Source organism: Mirounga angustirostris, unplaced genomic scaffold (genome assembly GCF_029215605.1).
Source record: "Mirounga angustirostris isolate CCGP_5_RB_7025 unplaced genomic scaffold, mMirAng1.0.hap1 SCAF_2, whole genome shotgun sequence".
Lineage (NCBI taxonomy): Eukaryota > Metazoa > Chordata > Mammalia > Carnivora > Phocidae > Mirounga > Mirounga angustirostris.
The window spans coordinates 104,491,388-104,513,603 of NW_026991710.1; the positions used below are offsets into that span (position 1 = coordinate 104,491,388).

General features: G+C 40.2%; 1 protein-coding gene across 2 annotated transcripts in view; it reads left to right on the top strand.

The window, feature by feature from the left end:
• The first annotated feature begins 14,198 nt into the window (after positions 1 to 14,198).
• Positions 14,199 to 22,216, top strand: part of FAT4 (FAT atypical cadherin 4) — a 176,773-nt gene continuing 168,755 nt past the window's right edge. The window contains exons 1-2 of one of the 2 annotated variants that reach the window (XM_064585034.1): positions 14,199 to 15,230; positions 15,650 to 20,836. In XM_064585034.1, coding sequence (XP_064441104.1) covers positions 15,662 to 20,836 — 5,175 coding nt within the window. In that variant the 5' untranslated portion in view covers positions 14,199 to 15,230; positions 15,650 to 15,661. Of the gene's footprint in view, positions 20,837 to 22,216 lie in introns of both variants that reach the window. The other variant, XM_045880480.3, reaches the window with a different exon arrangement.

Consider the following 22,216-nt stretch of genomic DNA (forward strand, 5'->3'; position numbering starts at 1 on the left):
TGTTGCTTCTCAATACACACAAATTAGACACTGGCACACCAGTGTGGACATGCATCCATGGCTGTGCTGGCTGGCAGAGAAAGAGCTAAAGCAAAATGAAGATGGCATCTGTATATGTTTACCTAACAAATTCCACGTGCATGCATTTAAATAGAGGAACATTGTGTGAAGAACCATGGATGACAGCGTGTCTGAAAAAAGGCCTCTAGAAAAACATACTAAAGGTAGACTGGAAGATTTGAATAGAAGGTGAATGTCAAGCTATAATACCCACTCTAGTGTTCTGAATTTTTTGTTTTTTCTCATTTGTCATACTGTTCAATATATTCTTCTGAGTCCCTTGGATTTATCTGTGAGGACCACCCTTTACCACATTTTAGAAAACAATGTTTTAGACTGTGCCATAAAACAATTTATTATTGCTTTTTAACATTTTATTTTATTTTGAATTTTAGGCATCCTTCGTGGGCTGAAATTTTACAGGCATTTGTTAGAAACTATATGAATTCCAGGCATCATCCCAGGTTCAGAGAAAACAAAATTATTTATTTTCCTTGCTCTTTTGGTAGTATGCCACTTGATACAATACAATTAAGACAAAGAAGTAGAAGGAAGAACAGAAGGAAGAAAGTAGAATTAAAGATTTAAGAACATTTATTCAGTCTCTACATAAAGGAAAGAATTACAAATTTTAAAAAGGTAGGTGTTTATAAAGGAAAACAAATAGATTTAACAACAATAGCTACAACAACCAAAAAAAAAAAAAATCTCAGACCCCCATTGATTAAGGCAACAAACATGAATTATTTCATTAAAAAGGGAAGACAAATAGCTAATATATAAAAATAGAGTAGAAATACATGTTAAAGGAAAACACACCTTTTTACCACTTAAATGGGTCAGGATTTAAGATGTTATATTCAAATATATTTGTTTCTTGGTTTTGCTGGGAGGAGAATTCTGATATACTTTGGTTTTGAATATAAATTGGTATATAATTTTTGGAAAGCAACTCGGCAATGAGTAATAAGAGTCATTAAAAGTTTAGATTCTTGGGGCACCTGGGTAGCTTATTGGTAAAGCATAGGACTCTTGGTTTTATCTCAGGTTGTGATTGCAGGATCTTGAGATCCAGCCCAGCATTAGGCTCTGCCCTCAGCAGGGAATTTGCTTGGGATTCTCTCTCTCCCTCTCCCTCTGCCCCTCCCCTCTGTGTGCTCGCTCTCTCTGTCTCTTTCTCTCTAAAATAAATAAATAGATCAATCAATCAATCCTTTAAAAAAAGTTTAGATTCTTTTAAATTTTTTTTTAGAGATTTTTTTTTTTTTTTTTTTTATCTGAGAGAGAGAATGGGAGACGGAGGGCATGAGAGGGGGAGGATCAGAGGGAGAAGCAGACTCCCTGCCGAGCAGGGAGCCCGATGCGGGACTCGATCCCGGGACTCCAGGATCATGACCTGAGCCGAAGGCAGTTGCTTAACCAACTGAGCCACCCAGGCGCCCCTCTTTTAAATTTTTTATAATGTGACGAAACATGGTAGAAGTTGTATCTGTTTTCTCATCTCTGTATCTTGTGCAGCTTTTAAAGTACCTGACATGAGGATAATTTTTAATAAATTTTGCTGGATGAATGAATGAAGATTTATCAAAACATAAATTTCAATAGCAAAATAACCTAAAAAAATCCTGATTGTCAGCATTAGAGGAAGATTTAATTTTTGGCCTATTCATATAACAAAATGTTATTCAGCCAATAAAATAATATGCATATAAAATTATTATAATGGCAAATGAATGCTCATTAAGCAATAATACAAAATAAAGTAGTCTTAACATAGTCTATACTTCATTATCTCAAATAAATTTAAATTGAAAATATGATAACATTTTAGCTTTGGGTCAAAGTTACTTGTGTTCTTAGAATCAGCTTTTCTGGAGGGACTCTTCTAATACTTCACTCGCCTATTGATGATGGAAGTTACAGTTCAAATTGTTCAGTATTTTCAATATTTTTTACTTAACACTTCTTTGACAAGTATATAAATTACCTGTAAGTCAAAGACATCCATTGTCTAGATTCTCACTATATTCTAGCATGAAGTTCAATGTCAGATTCATTTTAATATTAAGGCATTTTTTAACTATTACCCATATTAATATATGTTTAGTTTGAGATAAATTGGTAGTTATACCTGTAAAGATAAAATATGACCAACACTTGACATATTATGTATTTGAACAAAAGAATAGATTGTCACAAGCAGTTGTTGGACTGAACAGTTTCTCCAAATTATGGTATGTAATTACTAGTTTGTGGCAAATGCCACAATATTGAGAAGCTTAGTCTCACATTTAGTATAAGCAATTTCCATTCCAGTGGGTTTGCTCACAAACTCACATGTACTATATTATAAAGGATTTTAAAGCTAACCCTTCATTTTGTTTCTCCCATAAGTGTGATGTTAAAAAATATGATTTTAGTTTCCATCATGTAGTTTCAGATTTATTTACATACACTGGTGGTTCCACATAATCTTTGGAAATTGAACACTGGCCAGGATTTTAAAAAAATAAGCAAACATATATATTATATAATTGTGTGTGTGTGTGTGTGTGTGTGTAAAGCAAAGAGATATAGATAATGGAAAAAGAAAACTAAGTACCAAATAATACAGGCCAAAAACATTTTATAAAAGACTAGACAGGATAAAGTTTAGAAAAAAATGACTTTTGTCTCTATCCTGTGTTGCCTTGAGGAAGTTACTGCCTGCTTCTCTACAGAAATGGACAGCAACAGCCTAGACATCAGTGTCCTCATGAAATAAGTACAGACTAACCAGTTGCCTTCGGGCACTGAATATCCCACCCTACTATCCAAAAATCCTTAGTGCTGTGGATTATAATTTAGGGAGATTGTGACTTCCCAGTCATAATACACCTCACAGTTTAAAATTCAAGACTACAAAAGGTCAGAAGGTAAAAAGAAAAAAGTGCAGTTGATGCAAAACAGATATAGAAATTTTGAATCATATTCAAAATATTGACTTTATACATATACACACATACATATGTTTAAAAAAAAAGATTACAAATAGGAGCAGTCAACAATGGTCATCTGGTAGAGTTTTCAGTACAAATCTTATTTCCCATGCTCTAAAACAGTGGCCAGCAAATGTCAGCCTTCAGGCCAAATTGGGTCTGCTTCTTGTTTTTGTAAATAAAGTTTTATTGGAACATAGCCATACCCAGTAATTTCTATATTATCTATAGCTGATGTCACATTACAAGCACAAGGTTAATAAGTAGTATGGCAGAAACTGTCTGATCCTCAAAACCTAAAATATTTACTATCTTGCCTTTTATAGAAAATTTTGCCAATCCCTGCTCTAAACTCACAGACTGAAGCCTGGCTTTTGATTCCCTCTCAGCGCACATTACATGTTACCAGCACAGCCAACACCTACCAGAGCAAGAGCTCACAAACCAAAATAACTAAACACATGAGAAAAACAGTACCTTATAGAAAGTCAAACTGGACAACATAGGCCATAATAAGGAGAGAATTTTGATAGATGGAACAAGACTCTAAAATTAGTACATTAAAGATAGAAAGATAATTGATGGCTACTGTCAATATAAAACAAGGATTAAAATTCATTTAAAATGAAATAGACAGGGGTACCTGGGTGGCTCAGTTGGTTAAGTGATCAACTTTTGATCTCAGCTTAGGTCTTGATCTCAGGGTTGTGAGCTTAAGCCCCCCATTGGGATCCACACTGGGCATGGAGCCTACTTAATAAAAATAAATAAATAAATAAATAAATAAATAAATAAATAAATAAATAAATAAATAAATAAATAAAATGAAGTAGACAATATTAAGTATGAAAAAATATGAGTTGATATAAAGAGAACTAAAAGTTAATCAGTGGTAGGTTAAATGACTATAATTGAACAGTGAAATAGTGAGTTGGAACATCAGATTGAGGAATTTTCACAGAAGGCAGCAAGAAATGCTATGAACTGGCTTATGGATAACTACCAAGAAATAAGATTTTTCCAAAGGAATTAAAAGAATGGAAAGGGAAAAATATTCCAAGAAATAAAGGAGTTTGGGGACATCTGGATGGCTCAGTCGGCTAAGCATCTCACTCTTTATCTCAGCTCAGGTCTTGAACTCAGGGTCGTGAGTTGAAACCCTGCATTGGGCTCCATGCTGGGCGTGGAGCCTACTAAAAAACAAAAAACAAAAAAACAAGATAAGAAAGGAGGTTTTTGTTTTTGTTTTGTTTTTTATTCTTTAATATGCCAGGCTATTATTTACTACTAAAAATTATTTAAAAAATTATTAAAATAATTTAAAAACTATCAAATTTTAAAATACTTTCTTAAAAGATCAAAAAGCTGACATTATATGATAGGAATTACCATATAAAGTTTAGGAAAAGATGAGAACCTACAGAGCTAACTTCAACATTAAAGTAGCTCTTGCCCTGAAGACATTTGCCAAAATTTAAAAAGTTTATAAATAAAACATTTAATTTTTAAGTTGTGGTAGGATTTGAAAACTAAGAAAAAACTCAGACGTCTCTGAGAGTGTGGAGTCTAATAGGTAACCTTCTATTAAAGCTGTAGGTCCCAAACTGTAAGGCCAGTTGAGATAACTAGATAGATATACCTAGTCACCCTGCCTTCTCCAAAACACTGAAAATAAAGTTGCCTTGGAACTGATTAGAATAGGCAATGGAGAAACATCTCTAAGAGTTGAAGTCACAAGGCTGCTCTCAAAGTCACAAGGTAGCATAGGAAAAAAAACAAAGCAAAACAAAACAAACAAAAACCAACCAAGCAAACAAACAAAAAACCCAACAAAACTCAAGTTATGAATTAACTGTATTTCCTTGTTCCAAGATTCACTTTTTGCCTGGGGGTGGGGGGACATCCCATTTTAACATTTAGCAGTCAGAATGTATATTATCTTTGCTGAAGACCCAGCAGCAATTGTGACTTATCATTGACTGTACAAGAACATCAAATATGCAGTGTCAGTATGTTAGGAAAAAAATCAAAGACAAAATAATGGAGTAATTTTTCAATAAATACTCACTTTGAGCTAATTTTCAGTGTGAAAAAGATTTTAAGTGTACTTTGTCCAATTTATCTTGCTTATAGCTTCCTTTTTATACATATAAAAGAATGACACATAACAACAATCAAAATTAGTTTTTAAAAAGTCTTTAAATAAAAATCCAGTTATGGGAAAACAATTTTTGTGTGTGTGTGATTTACTTGGCAGCATTACTTAGTGATTTATAAAATGCTTTTATTGCTTTATTTTACTTTTTTACTTTAGCTTCAGTGAAAACAGTAGTGGTTGCTGACTAGTAGTAATCCACATACACCTAACAGAAGCCTTTACAGAAGCACATCTATCTTTTTTTTTTTTTTAAAGATTTTTATTTATTTGACAGAGAGATACAGCGAGAGAGGGAACACAAGCAGGGGGAGTGGAGAGGGAGAAGCAGGCTTCCCGTTGAGCAGGGAGCCTGATGCGGGGCTCGATCCCAGGACCCTGGGATCATGACCTGAGCTGAAGGCAGACGCTTAACGACTGAGCCACCCAGGCGCCCCGAAGCACATCTATCTTAAGCCTCAAGGAACATCACAAATAATTTGCCAATTAAAATGAACAATTAAGATTCAAACTTAACTAGTTAAACAAAGAAGCGATTTACTATGAGCAGAAACTAGCAATAACAATGGAAAGCAGAAACAGATGATTACATATTTCTGATATTGGCATTGTCAGACACATATTTAAAATGATATCAAAACTATGTTTAACATATTCAAAGAAATAGAAAACAAGCTTGAAAATATCTGTGGGGTATAGTTAACTACAAAACACAACAGGATATTAAGGTATAAGAATTCAGTAATTAGGGCGCCTGGGTGGCTCAGTTGGTTAAGTGACTGCCTTCGGCTCAGGTCATGATCCTGGAGTCCCTGGATCGAGTCCTGCATCGGGCTCCCTGCTCGGCAGGGAGTCTGCTTCTCCCTCTGACCCTCCCCCCTCTCATGTGCTCTCTCTCATTCTCTCTCTCTCAAATAAATAAATAAAATCTTTTAAAAAAAAAAAAAGAGGGGCACCTGGGTGGCTCGGTCGTTAAGCGTCTGCCTTCGGCTCAGGTCATGATCTCGGGGTCCTGGGATCGAGCCCCGCATCGGGCTCCCCGCTCCGCGGGAGGCCTGCTTCTCCCTCTCCCACTCCCACTGCTTGTGTTCCTTCTCTCGCTGTATCTCTTCTTGTCAAATAAATAAAATCTTTAAAAAAAAAAAGAATTCAGTAATTAAACTGAAAAATAAATGGATGAGTTTAGAAGTAGGTTAGACACAGCTGAAAATAGAATTAGTGAATTGGAATGCAAGTCAGAAAAATTATCCAGAATTAAGCATAGAGAAAATGAAAGAGAAAAATATTAAAGTGATATTATAAGACATAGAAGGTATCACGAGAAGTACTAATATATGTCTAAGTAGAGTTACAGAAGGAAAAACAAGGAGAAAGAAACCCTGCAAATATAATGGCTGAACATTTTGCAGAAATAATGAAAGAATGATCTGTATCATGAAGACTTCAATTTCCAAGCAGGATTACAAAACCACTTTATATCTACTCATATACCAAAATAAAACTGCAAAATACCAAAAATAAAGGGCATTTTAATAATAGTAAGTGAAAAATATCTCTTGAGCAAGAGATAAAAAGAAATTGGAACAAAATTGACAGCAAAGTGAAAGTAAAACTTCTGTGTAATCAACTGTGCTTATAAATATGAATACTGATTTTTGAGAAAAAAAGATTCATGTGAATTGAACTATCAATGTATAGTATTAGAAATACTCTATTTTCTTTTTTCATATTTGCACTAAAATGGCATATGACAAAAAATCTTTGTCTAAATGACTTAAAATAATTTTGAATTTTGAATTATATTCTTAAAGAAAAAAATCTTCCAGGAACAGGGGCACTATAAACTATTTCTACCAGCAGCTTCTATTTTAAAGGAAATTAAAAAAGATATATTTCAAGCAGAATGCAAATGGTCCAGGATAGAATGTTTGTGTTAGAAGGCAGACTGAAAAGAAAAAAAAAAAAAAAAAAGTGTGAAGTACATTATTGTCTTTTTAAAAACAAAATTGCTGTGTAAGGTTAAAGTAAAATGAAGAATTGAAAAGAAATACCAAATTAAGATGTAAGTTGAAAAGTAAATGAATGTAAAAAAAATGTGTTGTTCAAGAAGAAGCCTCTTTTTTGCTTAAGGTATTGAATTATTATAAACTTTGAGAAGAATGTTTTTGTAATTTCTAGAGGTAAAACTAAAATAGCCAAAACAGAGCACATATCATCCAATGTAGTAGAGAAAGATGAAAGAAATATCTAATTAATTAAAAGCAAGTAAGAAACACAGAAATAAGCAAAAACATACAACTAGAGGAAAAATAACAAAATTAGATAGAAGATAGAAATATAAGAGCAATTATAAATTGTTTACATTTATATTAATTTACATTAAATGTAAATAGATAAAAAGCTCCAGTTAAGAGATAATGATAATTAGGATGTTGATTTTTAAAAAATGAACATATTTTCAAAAATAATACTATGTCAAAAGACACATTTAAAACATTAGGGTACAGAGAATAGTTGGTGAAAGGATAAAAAAAAATTTGCCATGATAATACTAAAGAATACTGGCTACCTGTCAACATATTAGACAAAAATAGACTTTAAAGGAAAGTATATTATTTGGAATAAAGAATCACATCTTAATTAGAAAATGTTTAAGTCATGAAAAATATATAAATATTTTATATAATATATACATATATAATGTCTTAAAATACAGAACAAGAATAGCTATATAACCATAAGGAGATTTAAATCTTCAATCAAAAATGCAGATTTAGGGGGGCTTGGGTGTCTCAGTTGTTAAGCGTCTGCCTTTGGCTCAGGTCATAATCCCAGGGTCCTGGGGTCGAGCCCTGCATTGAGCTCCCTGCTCCATGGGAAGCCTGCTTCTCCTCTCCCACTCCCCCTGCTTATGTTCCCTCTCTCGCCGTGTCTCTCTCTGCCAAATAAATAAATAAATTTTTTTAAAAAAATGCAGATTTAACATGCCTCTTTTAGTATCAAAACATGAAGCCTGCAGAAAATCAAAAATGATATATAAGATTTGAGTAGCATAATTAATAAACAACTTAATGGTTGTGGGTAGAACCCTGCACCCAAGAACTACAGAATTCACATTCTTTTTGTAGTTTTATCAACTTATTTGACATCTTGAGACAGGATGAGATCACCAAGGCACTGAGAGCTTAGAAAAGAGAAGGGAACAATTTGTTCAACTCTGGGGTGCTAAATAGTAAAACATCTGAGACTGAAAAATAATGGTTCATGAGGCAGGAAGGTATCCTGAAAGGCAAATGAGTAGTTAATCAAGGAGAAAGAAGTGCCCATCAACTGCCACCCTGATAGGAAAAAAATCAGTAGGGAGCCTGGGTGGCTCAGTCAGTTAAGTGCCTGCCTTCAGCTCAGGTCATGATCCCAGGATCCTGGGATCGAGCCCCTCATCAGGCTCCCTGCTCAGTGGGGAGTCTGCTTCTGCCTCTCTCTCTGCCCCACCTCCCCACTCGTGTTCTCTCTCTCTCAAATAAATAAATAAAATCTTTAAAAAAATGGCAAAAGTTAAAGATAAAAAAAGAATCTTAAAGGTATCAAGAGAAAAACAATTAGTCACATATGACAGAAACTCTGTGACTGTCAGCTGATCCTTTACCAGGAACTTAGCAGGCAAGAAGAAAGTGGCAGGGAGTGCCTGAGTGGCTCAGTTGGTTAAGTGTCTGATTCTTGGACTCAGCTCAGGTCTTGATCTCAGGGTCCTGTGATCTCAAGGTTGTGAGTTCAAGCCCCATGTTGGGTATGGAGCCTACTTAAACAACAACAACAACAAAAAACAGGGAGTGGCAGGATATATTCAAAGTGCTGAAAAAGAAAAAAACTTACAACCAAGAATAATTTACCTGGCAAGATTATCATTCAGAATTGAAGGACAGATAAAGAGTTGACCAGAAAACCAAAACCTAAGGGAGTTTATCACCACTAAACCAGCCTTATAAGAAATGTTAAAGGGTCCTTTTTAAGCAGAAAAAAAAAAAAAAAGGGCCATAACGAAACATAGGAAAATAATAAGAAAGAAAAAATCTCACTGGTAAAGGCAAATATATAGTAAAGGCAAAGAATCAGCACCGCCCCCCCCCCAAAAAAAATTCCATAGATTGCTTCGGAGTAGGTTAAGAAAATGTGAGAGGAGAGAAATTAAAGATTTCTTTCTATCACAGATTATTGATTTTGAATATAACACAGTGAATAAATAGTGACAAAGGGATATAGATTCCATGTATCAGGAAGGTGGTGAAAGCTGCAGTGTTTGCTGAAGGAGTTAGTTTTCACATATTTTGAAATGTAACTATATATTAATAAATATTCTTGTGTTACAGAGGAAACCATAAAATAAATTACTAAATATTTAAAGGTGAATGATAATGAAATCACAGTACATAATATTTTATAATTAAACCTTTTTTTTGTGGAGTAAGGCTAATCTAATACTTTGAGGGAACTTTATAATTTTAAATATATTTATCAGGAATTAAAACATCTAAAATACTGAATTAAACACTTAGCACAAAAAGTTGTAAAGCAACAGAACTGAACAAAGAAATAAGAGTGAGATATAATATGGGTAAGGACAAAAATCCTACCCACCTGTATCAATGTTATCAAGAACTGGTTTATAAGACTCAGTATTAAACCCACCCCAAATCAATGTTAAATTCACAATAGTAACCATACATCTGAAATTCAGCCTATCTGCAAAAACTATAGTAACTTCAATTCCACAGCTAAAAGTTAACCAATCTTGAACTCTTCCCATTTCTGAAAGTTTGCCATCTCTAATGGCCAGACTTACCCAAATTTCAGATCAGTTCTCTTCTTAGCTCAGAAATACTGTGTCCTACAAATGCAGCTCTCACTTGTTTAGCAAGTAATCAGCTATTTATTTCACATATGGAGTAGAGGCTTCTTCCTTTGACATTATGTATCCCAAAGATATTCATTTCCATAGGGGGACAATTACAAGGGTATTCACTGCAGACTAATTTGTGATGTCAGGGAGTTGGAAGCAAACTGGGTGTCTACAACTGTGTAAGTAGATATAGGTTAAGGGTAATGGATACATTCCTAATAGTAAAAGGCAAAAGTCAGAAACAATAATTTAGATGTCCACATACAATAGCAACACTTTAAAATCTTTAAAACAGTGTTTGGTAAAAAAGATAAGAAACAGGATGAGACACATACACAATATAATCCAAATCATCTATCTCAGTCAAAAATACAGGACAACTCTATAATAAATATTTTGCAAAAATATGGAAACAGAAAGACACACTTTCCTCTCATTAGAATATTTGCCTCTGGGAGTCCTGTAATGGGAGTGAAGAATGATGAGGAGAGGAGAGTAAGGTAGAATACACTAAAATAAAGTAAGCCAAGTATAATGAAGAGTAAAGGGAGAGAGAGAAAGGGAGAGGAAGGGAGAGGAGAGGAGAATAGAAAACCTAGGGGAGAAAAAGGAATGGGGGTGGGAATTGGAAGGGAAGAGAAAAAAGAAGAAAGGAGAGGACCAGAAGCAAGAGAGGGAAAGAAAGGGGAAGAGAAAAACAGGGAGAGAAGGATAAGGAAGAGAGGGGAGAAGGGAAGGAAAAGGAATGGAAGAGAAGGGGAGAAGAGGGAAGAAAAGGAGGAAGTAGGAAGGAGAATACTTTTCCAGACAGTGTTGCTAATATGTTATAAATTAAAGAGTATGACTAACCTAAGCTTTTTTACCTGGGGTCTAAAACATGAGAAAAAAAATTCAGACAATTAATGAAGTAATGATGGCAAATGTCTACAGATCAGAGTAACAAATTATTATAAAACTATTTGTTTTAATGTATTCTAGAGCTCACATGAGCTGTATTCTCTAGTTTCTTTCATGCCTGGACAAAAAATATATATATATATAATTTCCCATACAGTCCATTAAAATTGATGAATATCTTCTCTCTTAGAAGCATCTATTTTCATGTTTCTTGAAAGCTCTCACTAGTTCTTTTCTTAAAACAATTGAACTTTTGGTGGACAAGCAAAGATAAACTAAACTTTGTGTTTTTTTCATACATTCAGTCTCTATATGTCTTTTTCTTTTATTTAACTTTTTTGTGGGGCATCCTTACTTTTCATCATGCACTGTATTATCACAATTTTTGAAACCCAAGAGAATAAAATATAAAAAAGGCTTCATCTCTTGTCTTTCAGTATAATATTTTTCTATGTCGTATCTTAAATTATGTACCTATGTATACCTAGACTGTAATTTTATGCATAGGTGTTATCTATAAATGAATGTCTTACTTTAAAGTCATTATCATGGAAAGCTTCCACTTACTCAAATAACCATACCATAGTCTAAATCATTTTTTATAATCCTCTTTCAGAATTGTTCACAAAGTTATTTTATGTACTGAATATATACATATTTACAGAAATATTACTTAATTTTGCCATATCTCATTTTTTAAATTAAAAACAATATTACACAAAATGAACACCCCCATTCCACAAAATGGATGATTTTCGCCTGTTCTCCCAAATTAAATCCACTTATAGATGACTAAATTTAAAACTATAGGGACTAAATATGAAGATTACTCCACAGGTTCTACAAACAAACAAACAAACAAAATCAAACAGAAGTACCTGATCTCTTACAAGAAGTATCTAAATGTTTTCTTTCTATTCTTTCCTACCTGAGTGATTGAATTGTGGTGCATTAGCAACAACAACAAACAAACAAAAAAACCCTAATATTCTTTTAAAACCATACACCATAGCCATGGTTTGGTCCCACAAAGAAAAAAAGAGACAGAAAATAAAATAGACTCTTAAATGTAGAGAACAAACTGATGGTTACCAGAAGGGCGCCGGGTGGGGGGATGAGTGAAAAAGGAGCAGGGGACTAAGAGGACACTTATCATGATGAGCACAGAGTAATGTACAGACTTGTTGAACCATTACATTGTACAACTGAAAGGAATATAACACTGCATGTTAGTTATACTTGAATTTAAAAAATGAATAAAAAAAGTTTAGTTCCGCTTCAGTTAATCTACAAATCTTTGTTGGCTAAATTACACAGAAAAATGGTATTAAGATTGAAACTTGTTGGCAGAGATATGGGTTTGGGAAAAGGATTAAAAATGTCTCTCTTTTAAAAGAAAATCTTCCAATGTTTTAGAAAGTTTGCAAGTCCTAAAAATACAGAATTGTTGAAATTTAACTTTCTTGTTAGAAATGTTGGAATTTAATTTTCTTGTCTGTTTCCAACTCACTCATTATATATGCTATATATGTCATTATATACCGTAGTGGAATATGCAAAAGTGAATGCTCTAACCTAAACAAAGGAATTGGTGAAAGCATTTATATTATGCTGTCTACATCAGAGAACTTGAATTTGCTGTCTGCTCTATTGCTCTTAAACTTTTTTTTTTTTACCTTAAATAAGGAAAGGCACTAGGAGATTCCTAAAGATCTTTTTTTCTTTGCCACTATCCCTAGGCAAGAAGGAGGAATTAGCCTTGTAACCAGATCTTTTTAGTCTCTGCATTTAATTTTAAGCAAGAAACCAGACGACTAAAGGTGTAAGGCTGACATAGAACAGCAGAGGGCAGTATTTACTCATAGCTGAATCATGTCAGGGCTCAGAAAAAAATTTGGTGGGGTCACTGTGGCAGAAATGTGTGACATATGCCCTATATTTGCATTCCTTGGCTTAAATTCGTATTTTCTAAATGGTTTCCCTTAAAGGGGAAAGAATACTCACCTGGTTCCCAGTAACTTTTTTTTCTTTAGTGAAACAATGCATGCCACCACAAAAATTAGCTACAGTAAATAGCAGAAGAATTAACCCGAGTGCAGTACGTGGCACGTGGGCATTTTTAAAAATTTTGATTTCATTTTATTTATTTCTATTTTTCTCGTATCTATCCTTTCCCCAGGTAAAAAACAAAACAAAACAACAACAACAACAACAAAACCGAAACACAACTTGATCAGGATTCCTTTGGCTACAAAACGTCAAGGGGGAAATACTCCAAGAGGGATCAAAATTCCAAACTTTGCAACAGGAAAAGATCTCCATCTTTCCAAAGGGCTATCATTGTTATTGTTGAAACTGTAAGGTTTAGCTACTGGCACCTGGGATCCATTTGGGAAGGGAAACAAAACAAACACTGAGTTCCCTTGGCTTTTCCTATAGGAAGTCCAAAGTGCGATTGGTAGATTGGTACTGAGGCCTTGGTGCCCCTCGTCACCTGGAAGGGAGGGGAGGGGGCAAATGCAGGTTTAGAGTTTGGCTCGCTCTGGACCTCAGGGAGCTCATTCTGTAGACAGAGGAGGAACGAGGACGATTTTGCGTGGCTTCTGTCGGGTCGCGTTGTACAGCAGCTCTCTCCCCTCCCATCGAAAGAGAGGAGGCAGAGAGGAGGCAGGAAATGGTTAAAGCAAATCTGCACTGTGCATTCCCAGACAGGCTTTGCTTAATCCTTCCTCCCCGCTCTAACAGACCCTCACCCCCCGCCTTTCTTTTATTTCTCTCGACCCCCTTACCCTGAGTTATTACTAGCATAACAACCTAACGGTCTTCCCTCGGACCCCGCCACTAAAGTTATTTATCTGCAAACCTGACCCCACCCCCATCTATCCTGCGGCAGCTTTTTGCTGTTATTGCTCTGACGCCGGCCAAGATTTGACCAAAGAGAAAGAAAGAAAAAAAAAGGAAAAAAAAAATCATCCCCCTTCTCAGCGCCTCCGACTCGCCGGGCTCCCACACCCGACCGCCTACAGTCCTCCGGGAGGCTGCAGTGATTAGCATCCTGAGAAGCCAGTCGGAGGCCCAGAGAGCCGGAGAGCGCTCGCGGTAGGAGTGCCAGGCGGGGCTGCCTCAGCTCCGGCCCAATGGGGCTGGGGCGAGGGAGGGGCAGTAGGTGACAGGACCCGGAGTTGGGGGGAGTCCGGGCGAACTAAAGTGCGGGGATCAATGAGCGGCGAGCAAAGTTTCTGAGCCCTGCTCCAGCTCGCGGTCCTCCCTCCCCCTCTGTTTGTGTTTCAGCGACGGTCGCTGTGTGTGCGTGTGCGTGTGTGTGTGTGTGTGTGTGTGCGTGCGCGCAGCGGGGAAGAGGCGGGGAGTGTGAGGGACCAGCCGGAGGTTGAGAGCTGCTCGCTGAGCTCCAGCTCCACAGCGGTACAACCTTCATCCCCGGCAGGCGAGAAGCCGAGCGCTGACAGGCGCCGTCCGGAGCTGCCGCGGGCGCCGCCACAGCCCGGCGCCGACTTCCCCGCCTCCACCGCCAACGGTGAAGGAGAAAGAGGGACCAACCACCCCCCGCCCCAGACAAAAAGGCTTGTGGATTACAAAGTGAAACCGACACGGGACAATAAAAGCAAAGATAACGGGGGCAGGGGCGAGGCGCACTGGAGCGGGCTTCCGACTGGGGCCGCCGGAGAACGATCCCCCTGGCATGGTGAGGGGAGGGGACTCCGGGACCGCGCGCCGTTCCTGCCCGACCCCTGCGAGGCCGAGAAGAAAGGGGGACGGACCTGCACTCGATCTGGATGTACAACGAATGAGTCGGCAGGCACCTCGGCAGAGGTAAAAAACAAAAACAAAACAAGAATGCTGAGGAGCACTGGATGTTGCCTGCGCGCCACCACCGGCTCGAAGCCGCAGCAGGGGCGGCGGCGGCGGCGGCGGGAGGAGAAGGGACGGAGCTGAGCGCTCCTGGGTACCCGAGCCCTAGCTCCAACGCGAGCGCTTGGAACGCAGTCGCCAGCTGCCAGCGCGCAGACGCCGGCGCCCGGGCCTCCGCGGCCACTTCTGCAGCCCTGTTGGAGGGGCCTGGCAGCCTTGTTAGTGAGGACTCGAGGAAATCCCTTGTCTCCAGCTTTTGGGAAAGGAATTCGATAATCTCCCGGTTCCCCACCGCCCCCTCCCCCGTGCGCAATTGTTCTCGCCACACATCTCTACCGAAGTCTTTCTTCCCTCTTCAGTTTCTTCGCCTTGGGTAAGTTCTAAAGTTTCTGAAGACAATTGTTTGCAATGATTCCTCATATACCTTAAACGCAGGCAACGCCTCTCCCAAATCCACATCCACCCGGGCGAAAACGCTCAGACTCTCTGGATTCAAAAAACCAAGTGAAGGGGGGAAATGTAGGCGGTTTGAGAAACTTTTCTGGGAATTCATCAACGCACAGGAGTGTCCCGCGGAATGCCTTGCCGCCTTTCGTCAGGGCATCTCTCTTGTACTACGAGTCCAAATGACTACCTGGAGCCTTTCTCTGACGCGATTTGCTTCAGCTGGGCTGGAGGTTCTTTGAAATAGCAGCGCTCTCAGAGCCATCGGCTGCACTTTTTGCTGGGGCTCCTTCATCTCTGCTGTACTCTTTTGCTTCACTCTTCCTTCTCTTTCTCACACCGTTCCAGGGAGCCAGGACCATGGACTTGGCATCAGACAGGGCACCTGGACGCCCAAGGCTCCAGCTGCCCACCCTATCAGTATTTCAGCTCCTCCGAGTCTTTTGGCTGCTATCACAGCTCCCCGGGCCGGCCCGGGTCAGCGGGGCTGAGCAGCGCCAGGTGTTCCAAGTGCTGGAGGAGCAACCGCCCGGCACGCTGGTGGGCACCATCCAGACGCGCCCGGGCTTCACCTACCGGCTCAGCGAAAGCCACGCCCTGTTTGCCATAAACAGCAGCACCGGGGCCCTCTACACCACCGCCACCATCGACCGCGAGAGCTTGCCCAGCGACGTGATCAACCTGGTGGTCCTTTCCAGCTCTCCCACCTACCCCACCGAAGTGCGAGTGCTGGTGCGGGACCTCAATGACAACGCCCCGGTCTTCCCCGATCCCTCCATCGTGGTCACTTTCAAGGAGGACAGTAGCAGCGGGCGCCAAGTCATCTTGGATACGGCCACCGACTCGGATATCGGCTCCAATGGTGTGGACCATCGCTCTTACCGCATCATCCAGGGCAACGAGGCGGGTCGCTTCCGCCTGGACATCACCCTGAACCCGAGCGGCGAGGGTGCGTTTCTGCATCTGGTGTCCAAGGGCGGGCTGGACCGCGAGGTCACACCGCAGTACCAGCTATTGGTGGAAGTGGAGGACAAGGGTGAGCCGAAGCGGCGGGGCTACCTTCAGGTAAACGTGACTGTGCAAGACATAAATGACAACCCCCCGGTTTTTGGTAGTTCCCACTACCAGGCGGGGGTGCCTGAGGACGCGGCGGTGGGCTCCAGCGTCCTCCAGGTGGCGGCGGCGGACGCGGACGAGGGCACCAATGCGGACATACGCTATCGGCTGCAGGACGAGGGAACTCCCTTCCAAATGGACCCCGAAACGGGGCTTATCACGGTGCGGGAGCCCCTGGACTTCGAGGCCAGGCGCCAATACTCGCTTACCGTGCAGGCTATGGACCGGGGCGTGCCCTCCCTCACTGGGCGTGCCGAGGCTCTCATTCAGCTGCTAGATGTCAACGACAACGACCCCGTGGTGAAATTCCGCTACTTCCCGGCCACCTCGCGCTACGCCTCTGTAGATGAGAACGCTCAGGTGGGCACTGTGGTGGCTCTGCTCACCGTGACGGACGCAGACTCGCCCGCGGCCAACGGGAATATTTCTGTGCAGATCCTAGGGGGCAATGAGCAGCGCCACTTTGAGGTGCAGAGCAGCAAAGTTCCGAACCTGAGCCTCATCAAAGTGGCCAGCGCCCTAGACCGCGAGCGCATCCCTTCTTACAACCTCACAGTTTCGGTCTCTGACAACTCCGGGGCGCCCCCTGGCGCAGCGGTCCAGGCGCGTTCTTCTGTGGCAAGCCTGGTGATTTTCGTAAATGACATCAATGACCACCCTCCTGTCTTTGCACAGCAAGTGTACAGAGTGAACCTGAGCGAGGAGGCGCCCCCGGGAAGCTATGTGAGTGGAGTGTCTGCCACTGATGGAGACTCTGGTCTCAATGCTAATCTGCGTTACAGCATCGTCTCTGGCAACGGACTAGGTTGGTTCCATATCAGCGAACATAGCGGCCTGGTGACCACTGGGGTTGCCGGGGGCTTGGACCGTGAACTGGCTTCCCAGATTGTACTGAATATCAGTGCTCGGGACCAGGGGGTTCACCCCAAGTTTTCCTATGCCCAGCTTGTAGTAACTCTCCTGGATGTGAATGATGAAAAGCCAGTATTCAGCCAGCCAGAAGGGTATGATGTGTCCGTGGTTGAGAATGCCCCCACAGGGACAGAGCTACTGGTGCTCAGGGCAACTGATAGAGACCTGGGTGACAATGGGACAGTGCGCTTCTCCCTGCAAGAGGCTGAGACTGACCGGAGATCCTTCCGGCTGGATCCTGTGTTTGGGAGGTTGAGTACTATCGCCTCCTTGGACAGAGAGGAGCAAGCTTTCTACTCCCTATTGGTTCTGGCCACAGATCTGGGCTCCCCTCCCCAGTCATCAATGGTTCGCATAAATGTGAGTCTCCTGGATGTGAATGACAACAGTCCTGTGTTTTACCCAATCCAATACTTTGCTCATATTCAGGAGAATGAGCCTGGAGGAAGTTACATCACTACAGTATCTGCCACTGACCCAGACTTGGGTCTCAACGGAACTATCAAATATAGTATATCAGCTGGGGACAGGTCTCGGTTTCAAGTCAATGCTCAAAGTGGGGTTATTTCTACCAGAATGGCCCTAGACAGAGAAGAAAAAACAGCGTACCAGTTGCAAATAGTGGCTACTGATGGTGGCAATTTACAGTCTCCCAACCAGGCGATAGTAACCATCACTGTATTGGACACTCAAGACAACCCACCTGTATTCAGCCAGGCTGCCTACAGCTTCGTGGTATTTGAGAATGTGGCTCTGGGATATCATGTGGGTAGTGTGTCTGCATCCACCATGGATCTCAATTCCAACATCAGTTATCTCATTACTACTGGGGATCAGAAAGGTATGTTTGCTATCAACCAGGTCACTGGGCACCTTACCACAGCAAGTGTGATTGACAGAGAAGAGCAATCCTTTTATCAGCTGAAAGTAGTGGCCAGTGGGGGCACAGTGACTGGAGACACTATGGTTAACATAACGGTTAAGGATTTGAATGACAACTCTCCCCATTTCCTTCAGGCAGTAGAGAGCGTAAACGTAGTAGAGAATTGGCAGGCAGGTCACAGCATTTTCCAAGCCAAAGCTGTGGACCCTGATGAAGGTGTCAATGGCATGGTACTCTATAGCCTGAAGCAAAACCCCAAGAACCTGTTTACTATCAATGAAAAGAATGGTAATATTAGTCTGCTAGGGCCCCTGGATGTTCATGCTGGTTCCTACCAAATAGAGATCCTGGCATCTGATATGGGTGTTCCACAGCTCTCCTCTAGTTTCATCTTAACAGTTTATGTTCATGATGTAAATGACAACCCACCAGTGTTTGATCAACTTTCTTATGAGGTCACCCTTTCTGAGTCAGAACCTGTGAATTCTCGATTCTTTAAAGTGCAAGCTTTTGATAAGGATTCAGGAGCAAATGGTGAAATTGCATACAGCATTGCTGAAGGAAATACAGGGGATGCTTTTGGCATATTCCCAGATGGTCAATTGTATATAAAAAGTGAACTGGACCGTGAACTTCAAGACAGATATGTTTTACTGGTTGTTGCTTCTGACAGAGCAGTGGAACCCCTTAGTGCTACTGTGAATGTTACTGTAATTTTAGAAGATGTAAATGATAACAGGCCTCTTTTTAACAGTACCAATTACACATTTTATTTTGAAGAGGAGCAGAGAGCTGGGTCATTTGTGGGCAAAGTAAATGCTATAGATAAAGACTTTGGGCCAAATGGAGAAGTAAGGTATTCTTTTGAAATGGTGCAGCCAGATTTTGAGTTGCATGCTATTAGTGGGGAAATTAGAAATACTCGTCAATTTGACAGGGAGTCTCTTATGAGGCAGAGGGGGACTGCAGTGTTTAGCTTTACAGTCATTGCAACAGATCAGGGGCTCCCTCAGCCTCTCAAGGATCAGGCCACAGTGCATGTTTACATGAAGGATATAAATGATAATGCTCCCAAATTTTTAAAAGACTTTTACCAAGCCACCATATCAGAGTCAGCAGCCAACCTGACACAAGTTTTAAGAGTATCTGCCTCAGATGTTGATGAAGGTAATAATGGACTCATTCATTATTCCGTAATGAAAGGGAATGAAGAAAGACAGTTTGCTATAGACAGTACCTCTGGTCAGGTGACACTAATCGGCAAATTAGACTATGAAGCAACACCTGCCTATTCCCTTGTAATTCAAGCAGTGGATTCAGGTGCAGTCTCCCTCAACTCAACCTGTACCTTAAATATTGATATTTTAGATGAAAATGACAATACCCCTTCTTTCCCTAAATCAACACTATTTGTTGATGTTTTGGAAAACATGAGAATTGGTGAACTCGTGTCCTCTGTTACCGCAACCGATTCAGATTCAGGTGACAATGCTGATTTACATTACAGTATTACTGGAACTAACAACCATGGAACTTTTAGCATTAGCCCAAACACTGGGAGTATTTTTCTTGCCAAAAAATTGGACTTTGAGACACAGTCTTTGTACAAATTAAATATAACAGCAAAAGACCAAGGAAGGCCTCCTCGTTCATCTACAATGTCAGTGGTTATACATGTGAGGGACTTTAATGACAATCCTCCTAGCTTTCCTCCTGGGGATATTTTCAAGTCTATTGTTGAGAACATTCCCATTGGAACGTCTGTCATTTCAGTGACTGCACATGACCCTGATGCAGACATTAACGGGCAACTATCCTATACAATCATTCAACAAATGCCCAGGGGCAACCACTTTGGCATAGATGAAGTCAAAGGCACTATATATACTAATGCTGAAATAGATCGGGAATTTGCCAATCTCTTTGAGTTAACTGTAAAAGCCAATGATCAAGCTGTGCCTATAGAAACAAGACGCTACGCTTTGAAAAACGTGACCATTTTGGTCACAGACCTCAATGACAACGTTCCAATGTTTATATCACAAAATGCCCTTGCTGCAGACCCTTCGGCTGTGATTGGTTCTGTTCTGACAACGATAATGGCTGCAGACCCAGATGAAGGGGCTAACGGAGAAGTGGAGTATGAGATCATCAATGGGGACACAGACACCTTCATTGTGGATCGTTATAGTGGAGACTTGAGAGTGGCTTCAGCTCTGGTGCCTTCACAGCTGATCTATAACCTCATAGTTTCAGCAACAGACCTTGGCCCTGAAAGGAGGAAATCGACCACTGAACTGACCATCATTCTTCAGGGCCTTGATGGACCTGTTTTTACTCAACCCAAATATATAACTATTTTGAAGGAAGGTGAACCCATCGGTACCAATGTAATATCCATAGAAGCAGCTAGCCCTAGAGGATCTGAAGCCCCGGTGGAGTATTATATTGTTTCAGTTCGTTGTGAAGAAAAAACAGTTGGACGCCTCTTTACTATTGGACGACAAACTGGAGTAATTCAGACTGCAGCCATTCTGGACCGGGAGCAAGGAGCATGTCTTTACCTGGTGGATGTGTATGCCATAGAGAAATCAACCGCTTTTCCCAGAACGCAGAGAGCAGAGGTAATGATTTTGTAGTCATTTATGAATTTTTTGTTGATGTGCTTTTTAGAAAGACTGTTCTCTCATATTTACTTTCTATAATTATTTACCTTCATTGTTTATTGTTAATATTACTGACAGGCATGTATAAAATGTTTTGTCACATAAAAGAACAAGAGTCACATAAAATTGAGCTTTCATCATGGTCAAAACCAAATGGTGAACAGCTTATATGCTTCACCTCATAGCAATCGTATGTATAAAGCCAGGGAGAAATCTAGCCATTTCAGAAGTGAAAAAAAAAAAAAAAATCCGTTTATCTAAGCTGAATCAGTGCACTAACTAGACACTTCTCAGTGAAGAAGTATGCTAGAGAATGTGCAACTTCAGACTTAAGTTTCTGTTCCCAAACGAAGAACTTTGGTAGAAATCAGCATTAGAGCATAGCTTTCTGGAGGAGTGGCAAGATAGCAGAGCCTGGCAGTTTACATCAGGACAGTATTAACTTTCACATCCTCAGCAGTCTTGGCAGTTTCTTTATAGACAGTGACTAATTTTAATGTGCTGAGCCAAGTTTGGAGAGATTCCTGATTTCATCTGCTTTCACATTTGAGGCACTATCTTCTGACTTAGGGTAATCCTTTCTCTTCCCTCTTGAATGAAAGCATGTAATGTGCTGTGAATTATCAGAGATTAGAGGGTGCTGCTTGATACAAATCTCTGTTCAGGGCTATGGTATGGGCACATGTCGTTCTGTCTGCTGATGGGTAAGAAATTAGGGTTTCTAGCATATGCCTAAAGATTTCCAAGCTTGGCCTTCCCTGGGTGTATTTTAGGCTACTACCTCTGTGTATTATTGATTTGTATTTTCATTAAACTACTTCCAATGTTGTTTTGATAATCAATTAGAAATCACATAGCTGTACTCTGGAAAGCTCTTGTTCTCTGTTTTCTAAGTTCCTTCTCTCCCTCCCCCTCCCCTCAAAGACATTCTAGTGTCACTCAGCCAAAAACACAAAATATCAAATGTGGTTTGTGATACTTGGCAGTAACCCAGACACAATATACTAGTGAAATTGAGGCTTACGTATTTGTTTTCTTGCTTTCTTTTTTGTGTGTGGGGGGGGTAAATGGAGGGTGCGGGGTTTTCTTAATTTAAAATGTTCATTTATTTTTATTATCTTTTTGAATCCTTTGTGATTTTTTTTTAATAATAGCTAGCTGTATCTATTCTTCAGATAGAGCGGTATATTCACGGCCTAGAGGGTATTAGAGATATAATTAGAGATATAATTCTTAATAGAGATATAATTCTTAGAGATATAATTCTAACTGGAGTTTTATCTTATATACATAGCCCTGAAGGGACTTCTAACCCAAATGTCCTCTTTTATCTAATAA